The sequence below is a fragment of the Furipterus horrens genome, unplaced genomic scaffold, assembly GCF_987537825.1.
Source record: "Furipterus horrens unplaced genomic scaffold, mFurHor1.1.pri manual_scaffold_2, whole genome shotgun sequence".
NCBI classification, from domain to species: Eukaryota; Metazoa; Chordata; class Mammalia; order Chiroptera; family Furipteridae; genus Furipterus; species Furipterus horrens.
This window is the reverse complement of record NW_028327172.1, coordinates 183,441,749-183,468,103: the sequence shown is the minus strand read 5'-3', so window position 1 is coordinate 183,468,103 and position 26,355 is coordinate 183,441,749. Positions and strand designations below refer to the sequence as shown.

The following is a 26,355-nucleotide window of genomic DNA, read 5'->3' as shown; positions in this document are numbered from 1 at the left end:
GCTTTGGCTAGGTTTATACTCTGTTCAGTGTTTGATTTTGTTGATTGTATCAGAAATATGATCATATTGAGAACATTGAACACAGTTCCTTATCTTACCTTCAGGTGAGAAAGACATGGGAAAGGAAATATGTATAAGAGTGCAAGGTCTGTCCGGAAAAAGTCCAGCCATCGTTAACATCACGAGAACAGTTTGTGCGACATCAATGTAATCTGGCAGCCATGGAGAGTGGACTGGAATGTGCATGTGTGAACAATGACGACTTCACTGTACTAGTCAGTGGGGGTGGTAGATGCCATTGAGTGAGCATGTGTACTGAGTGGCCGTCGCATTCAAAATGACTGAGCAAGTAGAGTGTAAAATCTGCATCAAATTTTGTGTGAAGATTGAACATTACATCATGGAAACTATTCAAATGATTCAAAAGGCTGTAGCTTTGGAACAACTGGTGATTGGCAGCTTCATCATGACAACGTGCCTGCTCACGCATCGCATCTTATGCTGAGTTTTTTGGCAGAACATCAAGCCACCCAGGTGGCTCAGCCCCCTACAGTCCAGATTCGGTGCCTAGCGACTTCTGGCTTTTCCCAAAACTAAAATCATCTTTGAAAGGGAAGAGATTTCAGACTGTTGATGAGATTCAGAAAAATACAATGGGCAGCTGCTGGAGAATGGGAGAACTCTGTGAGGTTACAAGGTGACTATTTTGAAGGAGCTTGAGGCATCATTGTCCTATGTACAATGTTTCTTGTATCTTGTATCTTCTTCAATAAATGTCTATTTTTCATATTACATGGTTGGATACCTTCTGGACAGACTTCATACTCTTCTAGCCCTGGTTGGATAGCTTAGTTAGTTAGAGCATCATCCCTATATGCCAATGTTGTGGGCTCAATCTCTGGTCAGGGCATATACAAGAAGCAACCAATGAATGCATAAATAAGTGGAACATGAGTATACATCTCATGGCACTTTGGGAGCAGATTGGAGACTTTTTGCCTTTCCCTTAGAGAAAGGGAAAGGCTGCTAGAAAATGTCTTTTAAGTCAACTCCCCTTCTCTACAAAATTGATGTTGAGCTTTTTAGATTAATAAAATGTCAATGCTGGGTCCTGAGTATTTTAAATGCAATGGAAGACAATAAAGGCTTCCCTACCCAGAAGGCAATTAATCTTAACATGAAACTAGGTTTAAGAGATAAGGAAATACAGATGCGAAGAGAATTTTTACCTCAAATACACACTGTAGAGCCACTGAACAAAGTAAGTCCATCAGGGCCTCAAGAGTAAAACGTATTTTCAGGAATGTGGGCTACTAAGGCCACGGAAAAACAGAGGGAAGACTGGAGAGTCTGAAAGGTATGGTAAAAACACCAGATTGTTTAGAAACCAGAGCCTCTGGATCCTAGTTCCAGCTGTGTCCTAAATAATTGTATAAACCTGGACAAGCCAACTCCTTTCTTCTTTAAAACAAGAGCTTGGACCCCTAAGATCTCTTTCAGTTGTGACATTTTGTGGTCTGCACACCATATGGCGGGAAAATGTTGGGAAGAAGGACAATGATAAAGGCCAAAGAGATACAATGCAGGGGAGGGGCAAGCTGTGAGGGTAGAGAGATGTGGCTTGTATTTGAACACAAGGAAATGGCCATGGCCGGGTGGCTCCGCTGGTTAGAGTGTAATCCTGATATGCCAAGGTTGCAGGTTTGATCCTCCATTAGGGCACATATAAGAATCAACCAATAAATGCATGAAGTGGAACAACAAATAGATATTCCTCTCTCTCTCTCTCTCTTCCCCTACCCCTTCCTCTCTCGCCAAAATCAATTAACTAAAGAAAAATTTAAACACAGGGAAATGAAAAGGCAGGCACCTAAGGCCCAAATAGACTGTTAAGGGCCACTGAGGGAAGTCCAACAAGAGCTATTCTGAATGTGAAACTAGGGTTATGGTAGGAATACAATATGCAGAGAAATAGGGCAATTTTCAACAGGAAGGCAGAGCACAGGGACCAAGGATTCAGGAGCATTTATTTCTTCATTCAACAAATGGTATTAAAAGTGGGAGATTTTAGAAAAATTTCAAGGAGGCTGGCTAACATTTAGCATGAGGGAGGTCTGTGGTGGGTACTAACTGTGGGTACTGACAAGGGGATGGGGATCTCCTCTTTGAAAGACTGCGATACCAAGCTAGGATACTTACCATTTAACAAATGCTTGTTCATCAACCACCAAGTTATAGGCACTGGAGATATGGATCACTTTCTTTGCCCTTCTGGAGCTTAAGTTTTATATGGGAAGACAAATATTAAATAAGGTAAATAAATAAAATACATAAAGTGTTAGTGATAAATGCTAATGAGAAAAACAAAGCAGGGAGGGACAGTACTATTGGATATAAGGGGGTGATGGTTGTAATTCTAAATAGTGTGGCCAATGAAAAGTGACAATCTGAATCAAGGAAGGGAATGAGCAAGTGGCATGGACAGAGAGGTATTAGACAGCGTCAGAGAAGAAACAGCAACCAGAACAAGGGACCTGAGTTCAAAGAGTTGCCAGGGTTCAAAGAGGCCCATGGGGCAGAAGGAAGAGGAATAACGGGAGAGAAGTTCAAAATATAGCCTGGGCTCCGGGAGGAGGCAGGAAGGCCAAGTTTATTCTGAAGCTCTCAGGCTTATCTCCCTCCTCTCAGCCTTTAGGAACCAACTCTGTACCTCAAGCTGCAGATATTGTAGTGAATAAGACACAGTGTTCCAGTCATCATAACCCAGAACAAAAGGTCAGGGGCCAACTGGCAGTAAGGGTAGATGATGCTGCAGTTAATAGACCTACTGGAAATGTTGAGAGAGTGGGAGAAAAGCCCCATACACTAGTCCCAGACAGACCAATGTCCTCTCTTTGGCACTTGACAGCAAGAGTAGAACTGAAATCTTTCAACATCAGAATGAAGACGTTGTATCCTAATTTCTAATCTACACAAGCCTTGAGTCAGATGTAGCATTTAACACAGATAATTGGACTTCAAAGTAACATTCATGTGGTCCAGTCAAATTAAGTTCTCTCCTTTTTTTTTTAAGTGTAAAGGTGTTTTTTTTTTAAATTATGTGTAATAGGCACAATTATATAAAGTTAATACATTTTTATTTAAAGAATTTCACATGTGATTCCTTCCACTGCCTTAGTTTCTGTCAATTTTGAGTTTTAATTGCTTTTAAAAATAATTTTGCTCAATTCACAGTTGTCATGTCAGTCATCCACAATTCTCTTAGCAGGGCTTCTTTGATCTCCACTTGAATATGGACATACTTAAAAAATTCCCCACCTCTAATCATTAGGACCAAGTTTCTTCTAGCAATTTAGTTTAGGGCCACAGTTAGGGTCAGAGCATGTGGATCTATCTGCCTGGTTCTCAATTTCAGACACCCTCCAAATATGAGTTCAAATCATTTTCACTCCTAAGCTATCACACTCTAGAATAGTACAGATTGCTGGTATATGCCAACCTAAGATTTAAAATTTTTGAATATTAGATCTTTCATAGTTTTAGCAGCTATCTTGTTCCTTCCCACAGCTCTAACAAATAGTTCTGTGAATAAAAGAAACAACATACTTACTCTATGACATGTTTCCAGTGATGTGGGTCTTCTCTAAAGAAAAAAAAAAGTCAAACATGGTTAGGAATAAAAAGCACATGAAGCTCAAAAACTACATTTTACCAAACTTTTAAAATAAGTCTCTAGAGAAAAATATTATTAAGAACATATGATAATTAAAATTTAAAATTGATGAATTAAATATGTAGGAAAGATTCCATATTCTCAAAGTAAGAAAACCAGAACTCATTCACATTTCAGTCTTAACTTACAGACGATTTTAATTTTTAAATGCAGCAGAACAAAATACAGCCTCTTGAAAAATAACTAAGAATTCAAGTTCATAACACCAGCTTCCCCCAAGGAAATTTTCTATTGATTTGTAACCTGGCCTGGAATTTGACCTTGGCATTCATGTCATGATAATTTGGGTCACTCTGAATATGCCATTTCTTGAATAAGGGCCTCTGCTAATTTTAAATGAATGCAGCTGCCAATTTGCTATTCTTCTATTTGCATCACCATATGTGGGAGAAAATTTGCAATTAATAAAACATGTCTAGTAAGCAGTCAGATTGAGGAAATGAAGGACAGTTTATCTAACAAGTTTAAAAAGAGATGTTTCATTTTTGCCTTTTTGGACATATAAAAGGGGAAAGAAAACAATTTATGTCTTTGAGGGCTTTGATAGAAGCCAGAATTGTTCCCTGGGCTACAGCATCTAAAAAAGCAATGCAACCTCAATTTAGATTTTAGTTAAAAAACAAAACCAAAACAAAACAGAAATTATAAAAGAAAATGAATGTAGAAAAGTTTGTACCAGACCTAAAAAGGTTTCCTTCCCTTTTAATTTTTTTCTTCTTTCCTTCTTTCTGTATTTCCTTCCTTCCTTCTTTTTTTTTTTTTTTTTTTTTTTGAACTTTTTTTTCTTTTATTGATTTTAGGTAGAGAGGAAGGGAGAAAGCAAGACGGGGAGGGAAACATCGATGTGAGAGAGAAACATTGATCGATTGCCTCTTGTACACGCTGCGACCAGGGACTGAACTGCAATACAGGCTTGTGCCCTGATTAGGAATCTAACCAGCAACCTTCTGCTTTGAGGGACAGCGCCCAACCTAGCCACACCAGGCAAGGCCCCTCCTTCTTTCTTTGGTTCAATGAAAGTTAATACTTCTCGAGTTTGATTCACGGGGAGAGCTTGCATTTGATAGTACGTAGTAATCAAGACGCTGCATTAATTCATAATAAATTGTCCAGGTACAGGAAAACAAAGGTCCTACTGAGTAGACCAGGAAACTTAGGAGTCTGGAAGCTTTCGTCAGAGAAACAAATGAAGGAACTTAAAAGGAACTAGGGGAGCCAGAGGAGGAAGTCTCAATGGGTGGGTTTTTGAGCTTGCTGTTTTCACTTTGTAGTGTTCCTCCGCCTGCTTTCCACTTGTTGAAATTCTCCAAGGCCAGATTGGATAATCATCTATTGTAAATTTCTAAATCCTTTTAGTTAGGAACCATCTCCCTACTCTGAACCCCCTTAGCACTTGGTGCTACCTCTGTCATAATACTGGTGATAGTATAATTTATCTAGATAAGGTTAGTCAGGGCCTTAAATGCCACACTAGGTTTATGGGAGCCATCACGTTTCTGAAGACTGACATGATTTCAATTATTCAAGACAGACTAAGAAGGCAGTTCTGGTGCATACTGAAGGAAAAGAGATGCACGATCTCCACCCTCACCTCTTATCTCTCTCAGCACATTACTATGTGCCAGGCATTATGCGTGGAACGTGGGAAGCCAGGTTACTCTCCAACACATGGTCACCAGGCAGCCTCCACGTCCTTATCACCCTCTTTACCCTCTGTAATCTGAGGATAATTGCTCTACTGAAGTCGTGCTTCGAAGTCACAGCAATGACCTGCTACCTGCTATCTCCAGAGACATGTCCCCTTATCCCTCGTTCTGTTTTGAGTCCTCGATTTCCCGAAACGTTTTCTTCTCAGTACTCAGGAACTGGTAGCATTTTCCTCATTTACTGTTTAAAAATTTAGAATTGCATTTTTCCCGTAAAAGCTTCAGATCAGTTTAATTAGTTAAGGGTGACATGGGTGGAGCCTCGAAGAGATTCTGAAGGGTATCTTCCAGTACTTTTGACTTGAAAGTCGGGTGACAGCAGTTCTAGAGTACGGTTAAAGCCTGCAGATTTTTCTTTGAGCAGCTCTATTCTCACGCATGCACGCCTGAGGTGGGGTGCTAACTTTTCTGTTATTAATAAGAAACCAAGAAAGGGCGCAGGGCTCGCCTCTTCTTTTTTTTTTTTCTTTACCTAAGGGCGACAGTGAGGTGCTGGGCGGATTAGGTGAGTCTGCCCCTAAACTTGCCCCCAAACTCAGCCGCTGCCCAGCGCTACCCAATTCGCCAAGGGGCGGAGCGCACCAGGCGGCCACGCGCGCGGGCAGTAGAGTGGGCGTGCCCCGCGGGCGCGCGCGGGCGGAGGAGGAGGCGTGCCCCGCGGGAGGCAGCGGCGGCGCGGGCCGGGTACGCAGCGCAGCCTCCTGTGCTGGAATGTGCGGCTCCCGCGAGCTCGCGGCGCAGCAGCAGAGCAAGCGCCGCCGAGGCTCCGGGCCCCAGACCCCGGCGCCGGCGGTGGCGGCGTCCGGGACAGCGGGGCGAGAGTCCGCAGTCTGAGCACTCTCTGTAGCCCCACTCCTGGGCCTTAGCGGGCCTCGACGGCCCCACTGCCCAACTTTTCCACCCTCCCTCTCCCCTCCCGAAACTCCAGCAACAAAGAAAAGTACTCGGAGAAGGAGCGGCGACGCCGGGTCTGCAGACCCTCGTCGCCGAGGAAGGCCGGTAAGCGCGGCGCGAGGCTGGGGACTCGGTCGTGGGGTGGGGGAGGGCTGGCCGGGCGGTAGTGGCGGCGGCGGCGGCGCCCGCGGGAGGGGGAGGGCGCGGAAGGACGCGGAGCGAGGCGCTGTCCAGGGCTGATTTGCAGATACTGTGGCTCCGGCGGCTGCGGCCGAGCCGGGCGGGGGCGGGTGGCCGAGAGGGATCGGGTTACACTGGCGCTGCCCGGGGGATGGGCCGGGGGCGTCAGTGGGGCGCGGCGCGACGCCGGGACCCCTTCCCCTGTTGAGGCCGGGCCTTCGCCTCTGCGAGGGCTGCGACGCTTGCTGGAGCCGGGTCCTGGGGCGGAGGAGCGGAGCTGCTTGGGGCCCTCGCCCTGAAACTTCCTCCTCGCCCTCCTGCTGCTCCCAGGTCCCGCCGCAGCCCCTCGCCGGCTTGCGGCCCTCGCGTACCCCTCCCTCTCCGGCCTCTCCCTTTCGCCGGAAGGCGCCGTTGAGTGCTGCCGGGCGGGTTGAGTCAGCCCTGAGGCCCGGGCGTTTCCGCCAATGGGGCTGGACAGCGATTTCTGCGCTCGGGCCGTTTCGCGGCTGCCGCGGCCCTCCGCTCCCGGCCACCTTGCCGCCGGAGCTGGCAGGGCTGGGGCGCGCGTCCCGCGTGGCGCCGTGGGGGAGTGAGTTCGCGAACTTCCGGGGGGCGGTGGGCACGCGTGGGGGCCTCCCTCTGGCGCTCGGGACTCGACGCCTCCGGAGGGCGCCCGCGGAGCCTCCCGGCCCTCTGCGAAGGGCGAGCCCAGGGACGGTGAGAGGAGCCGGGACGCCGGCGACGCGGTAAACTTTGCTCTCTTCCCAGACGCGGGCCCGAGGGCCGGAGAGGGGGCTGGACTGGGGGAAGACTTGGTCTGGCCCAGCGGCACCCCGAGTTGGCCCCCCTCGCCTTTTTTAGTGCTGGGGAGCACAGGAAAAGCTTCAGGAAGAGTGTTGGGGCAACTCCCGCGAATTGGTGTGTAAATGTGTGCAGTGAGCGGGGCGAGCCGAGAGGAAGCGAGAGCGCCCGAGTTTGCAAAGAGCTGCTTTGTGTTTGGTATTTTGAGAAAATGGCCGAATGCCTATTTCAGCCAGGAATGCCGCCGCCGAGGCAGGCGCCGGTGGCAGGAGCACGTAGGAATTCGTGCAACATGCTGGGCTTCGGGACTTTGCTTGGATGGTCTTCCTGACAAACGTTAAATTCCTTTAGGGATGGCAGTTAGGATTTTAGCGAATATTAGAGAAGTCGATGTTTGATTAAATTACCGAGTAGCCCGGGCTGTTAAGCCTTGAGACAGCTTTTGCCCTCGGTTTGTTTTCTGTGATGGCATTTGATTCCAACTTTTGTTGGTACGTATAACTCAGCAGGTTTGTGTTTATGCATTTTGGTGAAACGGATTGTTTTTTATATTTTGGGTTTAAATGTTTTAGTACTTTGTTTAATTTGCAAGAGAACATCTACTTTGAGAATAGCACTCAAAAGTTGAAAAGGAACCTGGTTAAGAGGATTTAAAAAGCCCAACATGTTTTCAAGAAAGTGATCTTGTAATGGCTTCCTCTAGGCAAGTAGGCCAACTCAAACACAATGCAAGCAAGTTGCTGATTGTCGAGTTGTATGATTATTTTATTTTATTACGTGTTTTGAAAGATGATTTTCATTTGTGAAGTTTGAGTATACCATACTTTCTCACAGGAAAGAAAGGCTCGTGTTTTCTTTTCTTTTTAAACGGGTCAAATCAGAAAAACAAAAAAAGAAACTAAGTGGTTCTTTTTTACAGTAGTTTACTTCTCTGGAGTTAGTTGAGACAATGTGAATTTAAGTTCAGTTGACCAATTACAGGCTTCTGCTTTCTAGACATGTTTGTCTGGCTTTTGGATTTCTTGTCTTTCATATTCAGACCAGTAAGGGTTGAAGGGATAATTGAGAGGCTAGCAATTTACCACTCATGTATTGAATTTTAAAAATAATTTAAATTAACATTAAAAGTAAAGGCTACTGATTTTGTTTTTACACCAGAAAAATTAAAACGTGTTTTCCAGTGGTAGACCTAGTTGATGGATGAGTTATGTCACACAGTTGATAGAATTTTTCTGAAGGGTAATAGAAATTTTTTTGGTGATGCAGTGAAGAGAATTTGAAACTACAAAAAGATTCTAAAGGCTTATTTTTAATAGTTAATGGAAGTTCATTGAGCTTCAAGATTATATTGGAAAATGTAATTTTAAAAAGTTATGAAGAATTAGAGTGATGTTTTGGTTTTAGACCAATAAGAATTGCATTTAAACTGGTGCTTTGTGTTTTTTGTTTTGTTTTGAATTCAGAATACAGTTATGGCCACCCAGGTAATGGGGCAGTCTTCTGGAGGAGGAGGGCTATTCAACGGCAGTGGCAACATTGGCATGGCCTTGCCTAATGACATGTATGACTTGCATGACCTCTCCAAAGCTGAACTGGCTGCTCCTCAGCTTATCATGTTGGCAAATGTGGCCTTAACTGGGGAAGTAAATGGCAGCTGCTGTGATTACCTAGTTGGTGAAGAAAGACAGATGGCAGAATTGATGCCTGTTGGGGATAACAACTTTTCAGATAGTGATGGAGAAGGACTTGAGGAGTCTCCTGAAATAAAAGGCGAACCCAATGGACTGGAAAACATGGAACTGGAAAGTTTGGAACTCAGTGTTGCAGAACCACAGCCTGTGTTTGAGGTGTCAGCTGCCCCAGAAATTTACAGCTCAAATAAAGATCTTCCTCCTGAAACACCTGGAGCAGAGGACAAATGCAAGAGTTTGAAGACCAAGCCCTTTCGCTGTAAACCATGCCAGTATGAAGCGGAATCTGAAGAGCAGTTTGTGCATCACATCAGAGTTCATAGTGCAAAGAAGTTCTTTGTGGAAGAGAGTGCAGAGAAGCAAGCAAAAGCCAGGGAATCTGGCTCTTCCACTGCAGAAGAGGGAGATTTCTCCAAAGGCCCCATTCGCTGTGACCGCTGTGGCTATAATACCAATCGATATGATCACTATACTGCTCACTTGAAACACCACACCAGAGCTGGGGATAATGAGAGAGTCTACAAGTGTATCATTTGCACATACACCACAGTAAGCGAATATCACTGGAGAAAACACTTGAGAAACCATTTTCCAAGGAAAGTATACACATGTGGAAAATGCAACTATTTTTCAGACAGAAAAAACAATTATGTTCAGCATGTTCGAACTCACACAGGTAAGAGGCTCTTTGCAGTTAATAAGTTCAACTCACTTCTGGTAGTTGAGTAGGTAGTTAAAATAATGCTAAGAAAGGGGAAGGGGAGTTAGGGTTAGCTGTCTTTGTGACCTTGAACTTGTTATTTATTCTATATATGCCTCAGTTTCTCAGTGAAGGTCACTGTATACTATAGGATCAAATGATTCAGTGAAGGAACACAAGCACTGAGTGTTATATGGAAAAATAGCCAATGGAAATCTTATCAATGTTCTTTCAAAATGCATCTAACAACTTGGGCCCTTTAGCCAGATTGGACAGCTCTTTTACAAGATGTATTTAGTTGGCCGTGAATACATCTAAGATGCATACAGTAGTTTCCCAAAGGGATTGAGGGTTTAGACAAAAGGGAAAAAAATCTAGTGATTAACATTTGCATAATCCCATTTAACACAGCCTCAAACTATTTAAAACATTTAATTTGGGGTATTGCTCTCCCAAATGGAACAGCCTAACTTGCTTTGTCACTCAAACATAGAAATGTGAGGAGTTAGTTTTTAAAGGATTGGTGGGATTACCACACTTGAAAATAATTTTCCTAAGAAAGTGGACACGTGGAAAATGCAACTATTTTTCAGACAAAAAAATAACTTTCAGCGTATTTGAACTCATACAGCTAAGAGGACCTTCCTAATGTATAAGTGAGCTCTATCAAAAAAAGGGAACAGTCTTAAAAGTAAGAACAATTTCAAACATCAGAGAATGCTACACTGCACCAACATGTACACATCACCTGTACCCAACAGTTAGGAATATTTTGTCACATTTTGCAATTTATTTTTTAAAATAATAGCTTTATTGAGATATACTGTATTTTGCTACCACACAGTTCATCCATTTAAAGTTACAAATCAGTGATTTTAATATATTCACAGTGCTGGAGAGCATTGTGCTAAGTGAAATAGACAAACTAGAGAAAGACAATGACCATATGATTTCACTCATGTGTGGAATCTAATGACCAAAATAAACTAACACACGAAATAGAAGCAGACTCATAGGTAGAGAACCACTGGCAACTGTCAGAGGTCAGGGGAGTTTCAGGCTGGGTGAAAAAGGTGAAGGGATTAAGCAAAACAAAATAAAATGAAAAACACAGAGATGCAGACAAGAGCATGGTGGTTACCAGAGGGGGAAAGGGGCTTGAGGGGGGAGATAGAAGAAGGTATGTATAAGGGTGATAAATAGTGATGGTAGGAGAGTTAACTTGGGGTGGTGAAAACACAGTACTTTATACAGTTGATGTATTCTATGGAATTGCATACCTGAAACCTATATAATTTTATTAACCAATGTAACCCCAATAAATTCAGTTTTAAAGGTAAGTAGCCACAGTGTTCTGTAGCCATCACTACTGTCAATTTTAGGTCCATTTCACCTCAGAAACTTACGAGTGGTTGCTCTCCAAACACCTCTTAATTATTTGCTTTTAAATTTACTTTCAAGTCCTTGTAATTTGGGGGTCTCATTTTTTCAAAGAAATGTTTGTAACTCTTGATAATTTTAACTTACATTTTCCTGGTAAAGAGTTGGTACTTTAGAGGTCTGATTACTGGTCTGAACAAAGCAGATAGAATAATCTAGTGCTGAACTCTTGGATCACAAGTGAAAAGGGGCTATGGGATGGTGTTTGGTTCAATTCCTTTTGCAGGAGTTGTCACTTTGTAGGACTGACGTGGGACACAGTGGGGAGGTAAATTGATACCGCTTTACTTAAGTGGTAGACTTCAGATTTGCAGGTGACATTCCATTAAATGAAAGACATCTGCAGCAAGATTTCCAAGCCCCAGCAGATGGCTTTCGTATTTAAAGTTTTAAAATCTAATCAAGTAAAAGAATTTGTAGTCCCTTTGGAATTTGTTGTAACCTATGAATGATTGTCAACATGCTTTGAAACCATTTTATTTCAAAACTAAAGAAGTTCAAATATTACAAAAATACATAACATAGGAAATAAGTTACTTGGGAATCCTGCTCCATTAATCATTTAACAGTCTTTTGAGTTAAACAAATTGTTAAAAGACTAAACTAACCTCACCTACAATATCTTAAAACTAATTCCAAATACCATATGCAGTCATAAGTACTTGATATTCATTTAACAGCTTTTGAAAACCTTAGGGCCTAATTTAGAATTGGCTATAATGTAGAGCTTTCAGGTAGTAACTATAACGAGGTAAAGTGCATGACTTTTATGTGTGCACCTTGATGAAGTTTTACAAATGTATATACTTATAACCACCATGCCAGTCAACACAGAGAATGTTATTGGCACCACATTGCCTTTATTGTATTAATTTTTTATTTTTATCAGTTTTGGTTTGGTAACTTCAGAACCATTGGGTCACTGAACAGTTTAAAATTTTCCCCCAAAAGCTAAAATTTTTTTTTTTTTTGTATTGAATTTATTGGGGTGACACTGGTTAACAAAATAAAAATGTTTTCAACAGTAAATCTAAATTGTTGATTTAAGAACATTTTTAGCCCTGACCGACACGGCTCAGTTGGTTGAGCGTAGTTCTTCTGCAAAGCAAAAGGTCACTGGTTCAATTCCCTGTCAGAGCACATGCCTGGGGTTGTGTGGCAGTCCCTGGTTGGGGGTATGCGAAAGGCAACTGATTGATGTTTCTCCCTCTTTCTCCTTCCCTTCCCCTCTCTCTAAAAATAGATAAATAAAATCTTACAAAAAACATTTTTAGAAGGAAAGAAAATAAAGCCAAATGGAAAAAATTCAGTTTTTGTGTGTATTTACAATTTTTTATGGAAGGTTTTATTTAAAAAAATAGGGACTACTTTTTGCCATTTCTTAATTTTTTTATGATACTGATTTTAACCTAGTTACAGTTGAGATGAATAATTTTTAATATCTATATTTTATATAGTTAACTATACCATATGTTAATATTTTCTCCACATTAATTTGAGGTTGGTATTTTCACCATAAGGTTATGATTTACACACTAACATTAGTTGTATGTGTCCTGTTTCACATTTTATTGTTAAACCTATTTGGTCTTTATGCTTTTTAAAGAGATTTTCCCCGTCCTGTTACCTTAATTGTAATATTTATTTATTATTTATGATTTTTAAAAAACAACTTGGTGGTGCATAAATTAAAGGATAATTTGATTTTATAAATTCTGAGTATCTGGTATTAAATGCACGGTGCTAAAAATGGTATTTATGGAAAAATAAAATCATCTAGTACTGAATGATAGCAGAATCACTTTTTTCTCATTTCTCATTAGGTAGCCTAGTTTCAGAGTCACTTAATGGGTTTTTTCTTTTATTGTGTAACAAGTGAAAGGTGCTTTCTTCTATTCTCTGCAAAACTTAATAATCATTCATTGATGAAATGAGTGTGCCCAACATTACTTACTTTACTTACTGAGACGAAGTTCCCAAGGTCACATACAACAGATTCAAAATTCCCAAATTCATTTTGTAGGTAATTATCATGGTGGGGGCTGAGAATTTTTTTTCCCCTCTCTTTTAAAAAAAATACTTTATTTACTTATTTATTTTCAGAGAGAGGGGAAGGGAGGGAGAAAGGAAGAGAAACATTGATGTGCGAGAGCTACAGTGATTGGTTGCCTCTCACACTCCCTCAACTGGGGACCTGGCCCGAAACCCAGGCGCGTGCCCTGACTGGGAATTGAGCTGGTGACCTTTAGGTTTGCAGTCTGGTGCTCAATCCACTGAGCCACACCAGCCAGGACTGACGGTTGTTTTCATTTGAGTCTTCAATCAAAAGATTTTTAATTTTGTGATCTAGATATTTAACCAGTTCACAATTCTATTTTAAAAAATGAAATTTTTGCCTTTTTGTGTGACTGAAAAATCACTCTTGTAGATTGTGCCTAAGGTGTATAATTGCACAGATAGAAGCAATCTTAAGAATTTAAAAATAAATTATCCTTTATTGATTCTTCGTGTTACTCTATAGTAGTATTTTATTTAATTTTTATTTCATTAACTTTTAAAAATAGCTTACTTGAGATATAGTTTACGTACCATACAATTCACTATGGATTGGCCTGTGGACATTTCAAACTCAGTATTCCCTCACTTATTGCAGGTATTGTGTTCCAGACCCCCCCCCCCCCCACGAAGTAGGAACCTTACATTTATTCTACACTCTTAAACCTATGTAACTTTAACAACATACTTATACAGTACCGCAAAATCCGACGACGTAGCAAAAAATCCGCGATAAATAATTAAATATAATATCTTAAAGAATCCCGCGATACAGTGAGGCCGTGATAAGTGAACCATGATATAGCGAGGCACTTACTGTATATGGAATCATATAATATGTGGTCCTGTGTGACTACTTTCTTTCCCTTAGCACAATGTTTTCACGGTTCACTCACATTGTAGGTACAATATTTATTTTCCTTTACTTGTCATATAATGTATGCATACACAAAATTTTGCTTATCCATTCATCACTTAATGGGTGTTTAAATTGTGTCCATTCTTTTGGCTATTACGAATAATGCTGTGAAAATTTCTTGTACAAGTTTTTGTGTAGACAAGTTTGTTTTTTAATCTCCTTTGGGTGTTTGTGTTTATGTATATCTATCTATCTATCTATATCTATCTATCTATCTATCTATCTATCTATCTATCTATCTATCTAGGAGTGGAATTTCTGGTCCTATTCACTAGGTTTAATCATTGGAGGAAATGCCAAAATGTTTTCTAAAGTGGGTGTGTTATTATAGAATCCCAGCAGTGTATGAGGGTTCCAATTTCTCCATATCCTAACCAATACTTGTTATTATCTTTTTTTTTTTTTTTGAGGATGTAAGTCCTATCTGTTGTTTTGATTATAGCCAACATAGTGAGTGTGTTAAGTTTTCATATTATTTTGATTTGCATTTCTCTTATGGCTAATGTTACTGTGCATCTTTTCATGTGCTTATTGGCCATTTGTGGATCTTCTGTAAAGAACTACTTTTAAAACTTTCTTAAAATTCTTTCAGTTAAATGTCATTCTATGCTATGAGTTATTTACAGTTAATCTATATGTTCCAGCTAATTACAGCTGAGCAGTTACTAGGAACACATTTCTCACTCATCACCACCTTTCTTCTCTCCTTTTTTTTCATTCTTTTCCTTGTCTCAACTAATTAGGCACATGTGTTGCTGTATTTTACTACGTAGACACAATAACTAATATTTATTGAGGGCTTGATATTAAATTCTTACAATTCTAAGAAGTGAAGATAGTGTTACTTTTCTATATGCAGGAATTTGCTCAGGGTCGTAATTATTATCTTGTGGCCAGAGATTAGATGAAACAAGTTTTGAAGCTAAAAACAAAAAACAAAAACACTTCTGGTTGACAACCTACTCTCAAACAAAAACAGAAGACACTTTTTTTTGCCTTTGAGTCTTAAAAATTCTTCAGTACAGTACTACATCACTGGCCTCTCATCTTTAATTGCTCTGTCCCTATGGCTTTATGAATAAAATTTCTTTTATAACACTGACCTATTTCATAACAGTTATATCTACCACTTGAAAATTTTAGCTTAAAGCAACAAAATCCTCACTAAAAACACTCTTGCTTTTAAGTTTAACAGTTTCAAATGGTAGATTTATCATTTACAAGGATTAAAAAAAAAGTTACCTAAGCCATAACTCAGAAAATTTGGGTAGATTTTTCTTTATGAATAGTTCTAATAAAAAAAATGCTTTTTGATGCCTTATCAAGATAATTTCTCAGTTCTTAATATTCAGTGTAGCCTTGGTTGGGTTGCTCAGTTGGTTACAGCATTGTCTTTGTAGGCCAAGGTTTCAGGTTCAATCCCTGGTCGTCAAGGCACATACAAGAACAAGAATCAACCAATGAATGCATGAATAAGTGGAACAACAAATTAATGTCTCTCTTTCACTTCTCTCACTCTCTCAAATTTTAAAATACTCAGAAAGCCAGTGATAATGTCAGCAAAATTGAAATAATGATGTTATATAAATTGTGAATGAAATAATTAACATTTAATACATTTACATAAATTATTTACCAGGAATAGGGAAAACATGTTATAAAATACTCCGTACTGATTGTATATAATGTTGGTGAGATGTGTATTTGCCTTATTTTATCATATTTAAACACTAATCATTATATTTTTGCAGGAGAACGCCCATATAAATGTGAACTTTGCCCTTACTCAAGTTCTCAGAAGACTCATCTAACTAGACATATGCGTACTCATTCAGGTTGGTAAGAAATGGGAATTTTTCTATCATTCTTAGTAACTGCCATTATAAGGAAGTTTTTCTAGACCTGGAACTGGGTTATTATTTATGATTATATATTTAATACCATTTAGAAATTAGAGTTAAAAATTAATATTCTGTTAGTATGGAGCTATATTTAAACAGATTCTTTTGAGTCCATAGGTGGAACTCCTATAAATGTAAATGTGTGTGCATGTTTCTGCAAGGAAGGTCCTTAATTTTCATTAGCTCTTCAAGTTTCATGACACCAGTAAAAGTTGAACTGATTTCATAGACCAAGGCTGGATAGTCCTTTTTGAACAACTACCTTCTCACACTCCTTCCTCCACACAGTATGATACCACGTTTCATAGTGTGCAGTTGTGAGGCTCCAGGCATTCCTTCTTACTTCTCAGGTCTTGAAATTTGGATTTGTTCTCTTTTGAAGGTTGATAGGGCTTCTCTGAGGACTGATTTACAAAAGGTAAACTTTAAAGAACTGTATATGTAATCTGATATATTAACTTATTAGTCTATAATAGATAAAATGCAGTACTATAACAAGTGGGAGATTTATCTGCTGCAGTGAAAGAATCAGGATCACCAACCAGAATTGGTCTCCATTATCGAGGTGGCCAAACTGAAAAGTAAATAATTAGCAGAAGTAGTGTTGAATGGATAATTTTTTCATTTTGCCCCTTATTGACCTTTGGTGAACTGCCATGTCTGATCAGAGCACTCTCCTTCCAGATTTAGAATATGTATGTACCTCTGTGGGCAAATTATGCTAAATAAAATCTTATTGTTTACAAAAGTCTCTGTAGACCCATCTCCCTTAAGTTAACAATGAACTTAAATCTGTGTGTCCATTTGGGTAGCCACTAGCAACATGTGGTTATTGAGCTTGTGAAATGTGGTTGGTTGAAACTGAGATGTATAAAATACTTAAATTCCAACAGTATGAAGAGCTCTGGCTGGGTAGCTTATTTGGCTAAAGAGCATCTTCTCAATTCACCAAGGCTGTGAGTTCTATCCTGGGTCAGGGCACATATAAGAATCAACCAATGATTGCATAAATAAGTGTAACAACAAATCTCTCTTTTCTTCCGCTCTCCCTTTCTCTTCCTTTCCTCGTTCTAAAACAAAAACAAACAGTATGAAGAAAAATAATTAATTTTTAAATACTGATATTTTAAGTGTTGACATAATATTGGATATAGTGAGTTACATAAGTAGTAAATTTAATTTTACCTGATTCTTTTTTACCTTTGTAATGTGACTACTAGAAAATTTAAAATTAAATATTTCTTGCATGTTATTGCTATTGAATATAGCTGTCTTAAGTCAGTGATGTGTAAGACATGATATAATACAGATTTTGATTTGAGTAGTTATGAAGGGATCAACATAGTATGCTTGTTAGCCTTTCTTGACCCGACATGCTTGTCATGTTAGTATGTTTTGAATGTCCTTTCTAAAGTCTCCAAAGTTATTGAGTTGGGTCACTCAACCAGAACCTGGTTATGTTATTTTTCTGTGCTTCCTGGTTTCATTTTCTGAGGGTGACTTGGATGTTTTGTAAAGCTTTGTTGAAGGTAGGCATATGTCCTGTTGGTAGCTATGTTCTTACTTTTAAATAAAACATTTAAGAACTTTGCATAAGTTAACTCATTTTAGTCTTCATAACTATTCTATGATGTATAAGCTATTCCCATTTTACAAATAGGGAAACTAGGGCATTGAAAAATGCGTTCATTTTTTTTATAGAATGCTCCCCTTCTGGATTTGTCTTAACTTGCTTTCTCTTGGTGTCATTTAATATTCCCTCTCTTCCTATGCCTTGTATTGCTTGCATACTGGAAATTAAATTTAAATGCTTGATACTTCATGGTGTTTCATTTAAAGTCATGTCTGGTTGACCTTTATTAGTGTTGGCTAGGTCACTGAATTAGAATGACAGTACTTGTGTCTTTTTCATTGAATTTATAATACTTTTTTCACTGTATAAGCATTTATCTATGGTGTTTTATACTAGTCAATAATCTTTGCCTGAACAGTTTTGAGTGTGCTGTTTGTTGTCTTTTGGATTTTCTTTGCTATATTTTAAAGGTGATTTTTAGTAGTTGTTTGTTAACAGTACATCAAGTTTTTTTAAAGTCTGTTAATAACCCTGGCTGGGTAGCTCAGTTGGTTAGAGGATCATCCGCATATGCCAAGGTTGTGGGTTCCATTCCTGATCAGGGCACATAGAAGTAATCAATGAATCCATCAATAAGTGGAACAACAAAATCTGTCAGTCTATCTCTCGCCCCCTGCCCTCTTCTTCTCTGTCTAATCAATTTTTAAAAGTCTGTTAATAATGAATAGTAGCTACTATTTATTTATTGTATGCATGCTGGGTGCTGAAAAGTCGGCATTTGTTATCTCCAAATTTAGTACCCTTAAAATACTTAATCCCAGTTTGTAGGTTAGGACACAGGTTTCAAGGAGATAAATGTTTCATGTAAGGTTGTCATTCCTCCAAATTAGAAGAGCTAGGAAGAGCTAGGATTTGACCTCTTGATTCCTCCACCTTCCCATTTTTGGTTATCAACAGTGTTAAAAGAACATTATGTGGGTCAGAGAATGGCTGAATTAGCTACTGTGTAATGAAATTGGAACCAGGGTGTATTGAGAGAGCAGACCCATTGTCTTTTATTGGATGCCAACAGTTTGTGTTGCAAACAGGAAACAAACATGGTTAGTTTACTTTGTGTATGAGTGTGCTGAATTATTTCCCACAGATACTGTATTTTAATACTTTTAATAGATGTTCCTGATAACACTTGGATTAAAGTAAAGCTAAATTCGGTCAAATTGAGTAGGTAGTGTTTATGATGGGGTTGCGTGGAGTGACTATTGTGGGTGCCTTCTCTATGGAATGCGGTCTGATCTTTACAAGTCATCTTGGGCATTTTGGTTCCTTGTTCATATGAATGTGTTATACATAAGAGAAGTGTGTGCTCAGTGCCTTATTTCTGGAAGAGATTAGTCTTTGTTGAGTTGGTATATTCTAGCTAAACCAAAGAGATTGGTTTATGAGGCAAAATCACATTGGGTATTGACTTGGAGCACTTCCATCCATAGGGTAGGATGTCAGGCCAAATAAGGAAGGGACCAGAATGTTGGTTTGGTACCTTGGAAAAGTAAGATTGAATATTGGTGAAAATACAGACATACTAACTCAGCGGTTCTCAGCCTGTGCATTGCGACCCCTTTGGGGGTCGAACGACCCTTTCACAGGGTTCGCCTAAGACCATCGGAAAACATATATAATTACATATTGTTTTTGTCATTAGTCACTATACTTTAATTATGTTCAATTTGTAACAATGAAAATACATCCTGCATATCAGATATTTACATTACGAGTCATAACAGTAGCAAAATTACAGTTATGAAGTAGCAACGAAAATAATTTTATGGTTGGGGGTCACTACAACATGAGGAACTGTATTAAAGGGTCGCAGCGTGAGGAAGGTTGAGAACCACTGTACTAACTGAATCTGGTGTTTTTCTCTTTATTGGTGTTTCTCTACCTAATGTCCTTGAGAGTATTCTTACTTGGGTAGTCCTAGAGACACTGACATTATCTTCAGCTTTCCCTTTCCTGTTCTCAGTAGAGATACTTCCATTTCATTCTGGATGAAATATTTCTTATTGGATGAAATACATTCAGTTTGTATTTATTTACTTTTCCATCCAGCTAGCATAAGAGTTTGTTTTTGCTCTGACTGGTATGGCTCAGTTGGTTGAGTGTTGTCTGCAAAGTGAAAGGTCATCGGTTTGATTCCTGGTCAGGGTACATGCCTGGGTTGTGGTTTCTGTCTGCTCTTGGCGTGCGTACAAGAGGCAATTGATTGATGTTTCTCTCTCACATTGATGTTCCTCTCCCTTTTTCTCCCTCTCTTCCCCTCTAAAAAATAAAATGCGTTCATTTTAAATATTTTTCAGTTAGGAGCATTATAGATGTTTGTTAAAGGGAATTTAAAAACTTACCAATGACCACCTCCATTTAGTACTCTTTTTAAGATAGAAAATTATTTTATTTAGCAATAAGTTTACTTTCCTTTCACTAAGTATTTGGTTATTATTCTTATGGCAGCATTATTTTAATAGCTGGACTTCTTTGAAATATGTTATAGTTTGAGACTCTCCATGAATTTTGTAATAATATTTTAAACAGAACTGTATTGAGGTTGAATTTACACATATGAAAATGCACACATCTTAGGTATATAGCTCACTGACCTTGTTTTTGTTTTCACCTATTTGACTACCACCCAGATAGAAGATGTGGAATATTTTTACCACGCTCAGAAAAGTTGCCTCATTACCCTTTCCAGTCAGTACTCCCATAGTGCCCCCAGCCAATTCTCTAACTTTTCCTGACAAAAAGAACATTCTTTTATAAAATCTTTTTGATAATTCATCCCATGTTGTGTGATTGGAACTTGATTTTTATTGCTGAGTAGAAATCAATTATATGCCCTTATTACTCTTTCATTGGAAATTTTTCTTGCTGTTCTTTCTGGATTATTATTGATAAGAATGTATAAAGCTTGTAAAAAAGAAAAACATTTCCCCTTTTGAATTTGCTGTATGTCTATAATTTGGGAAGAATAAAATGAATATCTTGACACATTTATAAAGATGAAAAAAAGGTAAATACAGGATGGGGATAGGTTTATAGTTGTGAGTATGCAAAACAAAGTTTGTTCTTTTATTATTTATTATTGTATTATATTTTACATGAACAACTCTAAATCTACTTTTTTCGCCACTCTGTATCATTAGAATTGGAAAAGGGAGTTAAAACCATTAGTACAGGGGAAAAGGATTTATATTTAGCTAGGTACTAATAAAGTATAAAATTGGATGACTAGATATTCTGATATAAGCAGGATTTTATGGCAGTAGAAGGAACATGGGGGCTGTGAATGAATGGAGTAAATAAATTATGCTGCCATCAAATTTTAAAAAGATTCCTACATCTTTCAACCTTACCTTGATTGATGCTTGCTGTGTAAATATATGTAAATATGGTGCCTTTAGTCACTGGGGTTTTTTAAATGGTGCTGTTTTCATTATAATTCTTTATTAGCACAGATATTTTCATGAGGAGACAAACTCCATTCGTCAGATGTTTACTCAGAGGTAGGGTTTATGTGGAAAGGGGGGATAAACTAAACTTGTGACTCTCCCCTCCCCCTCTTATTTTACCCATACTTAAAATTAACTAGTTTGTTCCAAAAGTGATGAATTACAGGTAATGCATATTTACTTCCTGGCTATCTGCCTATTCTAAGTGGATTAGATTATTTATAGCTCACAACACTCAAGAATAGTTTACATATAGAATTATACACCTAAAACCTTTAATTTTTTTAACCAATATCATCCTGATAATTTTAATGAAAATTAAAAATACATATTTTTTAAAAAACAATAAGGAAATTGAGCCTTAGAGAGTTTTCAGTACCTTGCTCAAAATCTCACAGTAAATCGCAGAGTCCCATATTTGATCACCCAGACATTCTTTCTCCAAAACGGTCTTATGCCACCTATCTTTGCCTGTTCTTTGTCTCTTCCGTTAAACAAATGTTTGTCTCCATTGAGGTGATTCACTGGAGAACGGACAAGAGGGGGCCAAGTATTATGGTGTAATATAGCCCGTGGAAGAAAGCTCTGTTTACACATTTATTAGTGAATGAACATGGGAAAGAGTTGTCCACTTACCTGCATATCCAGTCTGACAAACCTGGATAAGTATTTGTTTTTGTGATCAAGTCTTTTATTATCAGACATTTTCTAATCATATAAAGCTTACCATCTACGTGGTTTTACTTAATGTCTGAGTAGCTTAGCTTCATGAAAGAATTAAGATTTGCTATGAATTTGAGAATGTTTGAGAGATGAATTTTCATAAATGTCAATTTCCATTTTTCTACTATGCATTCCATTGGACCAGTGGGGTGTGGATACCATTTGGTAATATTTACTAGAGTGTGATCTAGATGGGTATGTATTCAGGTAGAATGTGTTACTCTTGTGCCTTTAATTTGGGGGTGGAGGTTCTGGTTCTGTATGTACCTGTGATTATGACTTTGTTTGCTTATTTTTACATACCATATCTATTTGTATGCTTCTCATTTACCTAGGTTCTTTGCCCATTTTTTAAAGAAGAAGGTGGGAGAAAAATCAAGAAAAGATTTCTCACTATCCTATATTTTTGTTTTAAAATAGCAACTTTGGCATTGAAAAAATTTGCTGAATAAAGCTTAGCTCGGCTCTTGCCTAGATAGATAAAAGGGTTAAATTTAAAGAAAAAGAAAGCCCTTTGCTTCCTGAGGATAAAGCAGTGTTTTAAGACTTTTGTACTAAAGGTCTGGGAGCTTAGCTTAGAGTATAAAATATTTCTTTGAGGTCTCAAGTTTTATCTTAAGAATGTATGAATTTTATATTTTACTCCATTGCACATTTGTTTAACTAAACATGAAAAACTTAAAAGTTATATTTTTTGAGAGCCCTTGCCCCAAAATTAATATCCAGAACTCAATTTTGCCAGTAATTGTTTTGTACTAACAAATCTCTGCTTTTTAATGGTCTTTGAGAGCCCTAGCTTGATGAACTTTATAGATTTTGACTGTGAGATAGTAATTTCTTTGTTTGGTCTGAGAATCAATGTCAAGGGATAGAAAAAGATATACAAATAAATATGGTAAACATTAAGTGCATGGAACAGTCTTTTCAAAACAATAGTTTTTGTGGTTTTGTTTATATAATTTAATTCCTTAATGTTTTAATAAAATCTTGAATTTCTTATATGTCTTTAACGTCTCGTTTTACTTTCAGGTGAGAAGCCATTTAAATGTGATCAGTGCAGTTACGTGGCCTCTAATCAACATGAAGTAACTCGCCATGCAAGACAGGTTCACAACGGGCCTAAGCCTCTTAACTGCCCACACTGTGACTACAAAACAGCAGATAGAAGTAATTTCAAAAAACATGTAGAGCTACATGTTAATCCACGGCAGTTCAATTGTCCTGTATGCGACTATGCCGCTTCCAAGAAGTGTAATCTGCAGTATCATTTCAAATCTAAGCATCCTACTTGTCCTAATAAGACCATGGATGTCTCAAAAGTGAAACTAAAGAAAACCAAAAAGCGAGAGGCTGACTTGCCTGGTAACAATACCAAGGAAAAAACAGAAACAGAGCAGACAAAAACAAAGGGGGATGTGGCTGGAAAGAAAAATGAGAAGTCTGTAAAAATGGAGAAAAAAGATAATGCTTCAAAAGAGAAAAAGCCTTGTAGTAATGCTTCAATCCAAGTGACTACCAGAACTCGCAAATCAGCAATGGAAGCTAAAGACACGGATTTGCATATGGGAAACAATTCAGAAAAAACCTGTAAAACCAAGAAAAGCAAAAGGAAGATGGAAGCGGAAGCCCAGTCCTTAAAAGATCCTGTTAATGATGAGGAACCTGTGACAAAAAAGAAAAAGAAGACAGAAAGCAAATCCAAAAATAGTCAGGAAGTGCCAAAGGGTGAGAACAAAGTAGAGGAGAATAAAAAACAAAATACTTGTGGGAAAAAAAGTACAAAGAAGAAAATTTTGAAAAATAAATCAAGTAAAAAAAGCGGCAAACCTGATCAAAAGGAGACTGTTCAGAGGGGGCCTACTCAGACAGAGCCGCTGCCTCCTGCGGAGCCTCCCGTGGAGCCTGCCCCGGAGCCTCCCGTGGAGCCTGTTCAGACAGAGCCTCCTCCTCCCCAGGAGCCTGCTCTGATCCAGGTTGTTCAGAAGGGGCCTGTTCAGATGGAGGAGCCTCCTCCCATGGAGCCGCCTCCTCTTATGGATCCTCCAGTTCCCAAAAAGTCTCCTCGAAAAGATAATAAAAAGGAAAAGTTGAACACGCAGAGTGAAATGGCAAGGAAGGAGCGAGTCCTAATTGAAGTTGGCTTAGTGCCTGTTAAAGACAGTCAGCTTCTGAAGGGAAGTGCAGGGGCACAGGATGTCTTACCACCATCACCACCATTGCCAAAGGAAGACTTAGAAGAAGAGGAGTCAAAAGACCAAAAATCACTCACTGAATGCGAAGAAAATAAAGAAGCCCCCCTTCAAAAAGTAGAAGCAGAAGAGGCAGATAAGAGTCTAGCTGGTCTTGCTGCTATTATTAAGGAGTCTGCCAATATTTCATCCTCTGAACAGACCTTGAATATGCCAGAGGGTGAAACTTTAGATGGTAAACATCAAGCTGACACTGGGCTTGGTGAAATGGATAGGGATACTAGTGAGAACAAAACAGAGAATCCCCCTGGAAAAGACTCAGCAGTCGAAGAACCAGTTTCACCACTGCTGCTTCCCCTACCAACAGAAAAAGGGGAAGAAGCAGTGTTCAAAACTGCTGGGGCATCACCTCCTGCTACCACTGCAGTAAACGAGTCTCAGGAAATGGATGAAGATGAAGGCATCCACAGTCATGATGGAAGTGACCTAAGTGACAACATGTCAGAGGGTAGTGATGATTCTGGATTAAATGGGGCCCGGCCAGTTCCACAAGAAACTAGTAGGAAGAATGCAAAGGAAGCCTTTCCAGTCAAGGTGGCTGAGGGAGATTTTGTTTGTATTTTCTGTGATCGTTCTTTTAGAAAGGAAAAAGATTATAGCAAACACCTCAATCGCCATTTGGTTAATGTATACTTCCTTGAAAAAGCAGCTAAAGGGCAGGAGTAATCAAACTTTGGAAAAGGCTTCGGTTCTTAGTTTGTAAGATCTATATTTTATATTCATTTATACTGGTAGACAACCTTTTATTTTTAAAATTGCTTTAATTAGTATCCGATGTTGATTTTTAAGTGGCCCTCTTTTTTTAGGACTCTGTGTACCTGTTGTATACATTTTAGCAAATGCAAGGGAGTTAGTGTACTAAACCCACAGACACCCAAGTCTTAGCTTGTGCATTTAATTGAAACTAGAAGGCCAAGATGGTATTACAGCATTCTTTTCTTTATCTAGCTATGGCTTGTCAGTTTCCTCTCCATGTCTGTCTTCCTGTTAAAGTTTAGTCTTAATTTCTCGTTTAGCTCTATGAAAATTGGCATACTTAAATAGCAAATTACTTGAAGAATTTGCCTGCTTTATATAAAGTTAGCACTTTAAATTTTTTTTAGAGATGAGAAGAGACATTTAAATTAAAAAGTCTCCCAACAATGGACATTGTTTCAGTCCAGGTATTTACTCCTGAGTTTTGATCAATATTTCTTACTTGTGTATGTTAATCGTCATAAAGAACTGATTTTGGTGGGGTGTTTTTTTTTTTGTTTTTGTTTTGGTGCTTTAATGGCTATATTGCACATTGTGGTTTTTTTTTTTAACCTATGCAGTTAAATTTTTCCTAGACATAGCATTTGTGTTGAACAGTAACACTTTATACCTATATATGCATGTTTATTTTGTCCTCTTTGGAGGGATGCTTTTAGTCTTCTTTGCAAAAGGGCAGTTTTTCTTTTGCTGCAATTGTCTTTTTTGCAGAATATTAGTGTGTGCAAGTTTGTGAGCAAATGAAACAAACAGGTTCAAATCATTGATTTTGATTTTCACATCTTATATCTATGCCAGATCTGTATTTCATGTTATTTATTTTAAATGGATGTAGTAAATTCATAGCTCTCAGTTTGAACTTTGCAATAAATAAACCACTAGGCTCTATATTAAATGGATTTTTCTCTGAAATACCAACCATAAGTAAAATTTATTGGCCTGTTTTAGTACAGCTGTTTCTTAAATGTACAGTATTAAGTAATACCTTTGAGGAAAACCTTTTTTCATAGATGGTTGGTGTCCATATAACTACTCAGCAGAGTTAAAGAAATGTTAAGTGACATTGGGAAATTGCAAAGCTGGAATTAGGAGACATACCACCTTCAAATTATACAGGATATCAGTTGTGAGATTCCAAAGCCATAGCAATTATATGGAAAACCTAGGATGATTAAGGCAGTATGAGTGCTGATAGACCAGCTGCTACTTCCTATGAATATAATGAAAAAGGCTGGTGAACCTTAATTACAGTCCAGATTTTTAAAAATCACACTTTCTCAGGGATCTCCACAAACTAGTGGGTTTCCTGGCTGTCCCTTTTGACAGCCTCTTTATACAGGTGAGGCCTCAAATAAGTTGCAGCTATCCTGGTGTTCCTATGGGAATACTTTGTATGGCAAGGAATGTGTATTCCCAAACTTTTTGGTAGGTTCTTTGGCCAGGTGCCAAAGAATATGGAAATCCAACATAGGATTTTTCTTGCTGATAGTAATTATTCATTGCAGTAAAAATAAAGAATGATCCTAATAGGGAA

General features: G+C 38.7%; 1 protein-coding gene across 1 annotated transcript; it reads left to right on the top strand.

The window, feature by feature from the left end:
• The first annotated feature begins 6,294 nt into the window (after positions 1-6,294).
• Positions 6,295-25,061, top strand: REST (RE1 silencing transcription factor). The gene is made up of 4 exons (XM_090266829.1): positions 6,295-6,438; positions 8,778-9,681; positions 15,871-15,954; positions 22,849-25,061. Exons 2-4 carry the CDS (start codon positions 8,787-8,789, stop codon positions 24,732-24,734), a joined length of 2,865 nt encoding a protein of 954 aa, XP_090122955.1. The 5' UTR covers positions 6,295-6,438; positions 8,778-8,786; the 3' UTR covers positions 24,735-25,061.
• Positions 25,062-26,355: the final 1,294 nt, after the last annotated feature.

Coding starts and splice junctions, on each gene's coding strand:
- REST (XM_090266829.1), top strand. CDS start 8,787: ATGGCCACCCAGGTAATGGGGCAGTCTTCTGGAGGAGGAGGGCTATTC. Junction 9,682..15,870: donor GCATGTTCGAACTCACACAG/GTAAGAGGCTCT, acceptor ATATTTTTGCAG/GAGAACGCCCATATAAATGT. Junction 15,955..22,848: donor ACATATGCGTACTCATTCAG/GTTGGTAAGAAA, acceptor TTTTACTTTCAG/GTGAGAAGCCATTTAAATGT.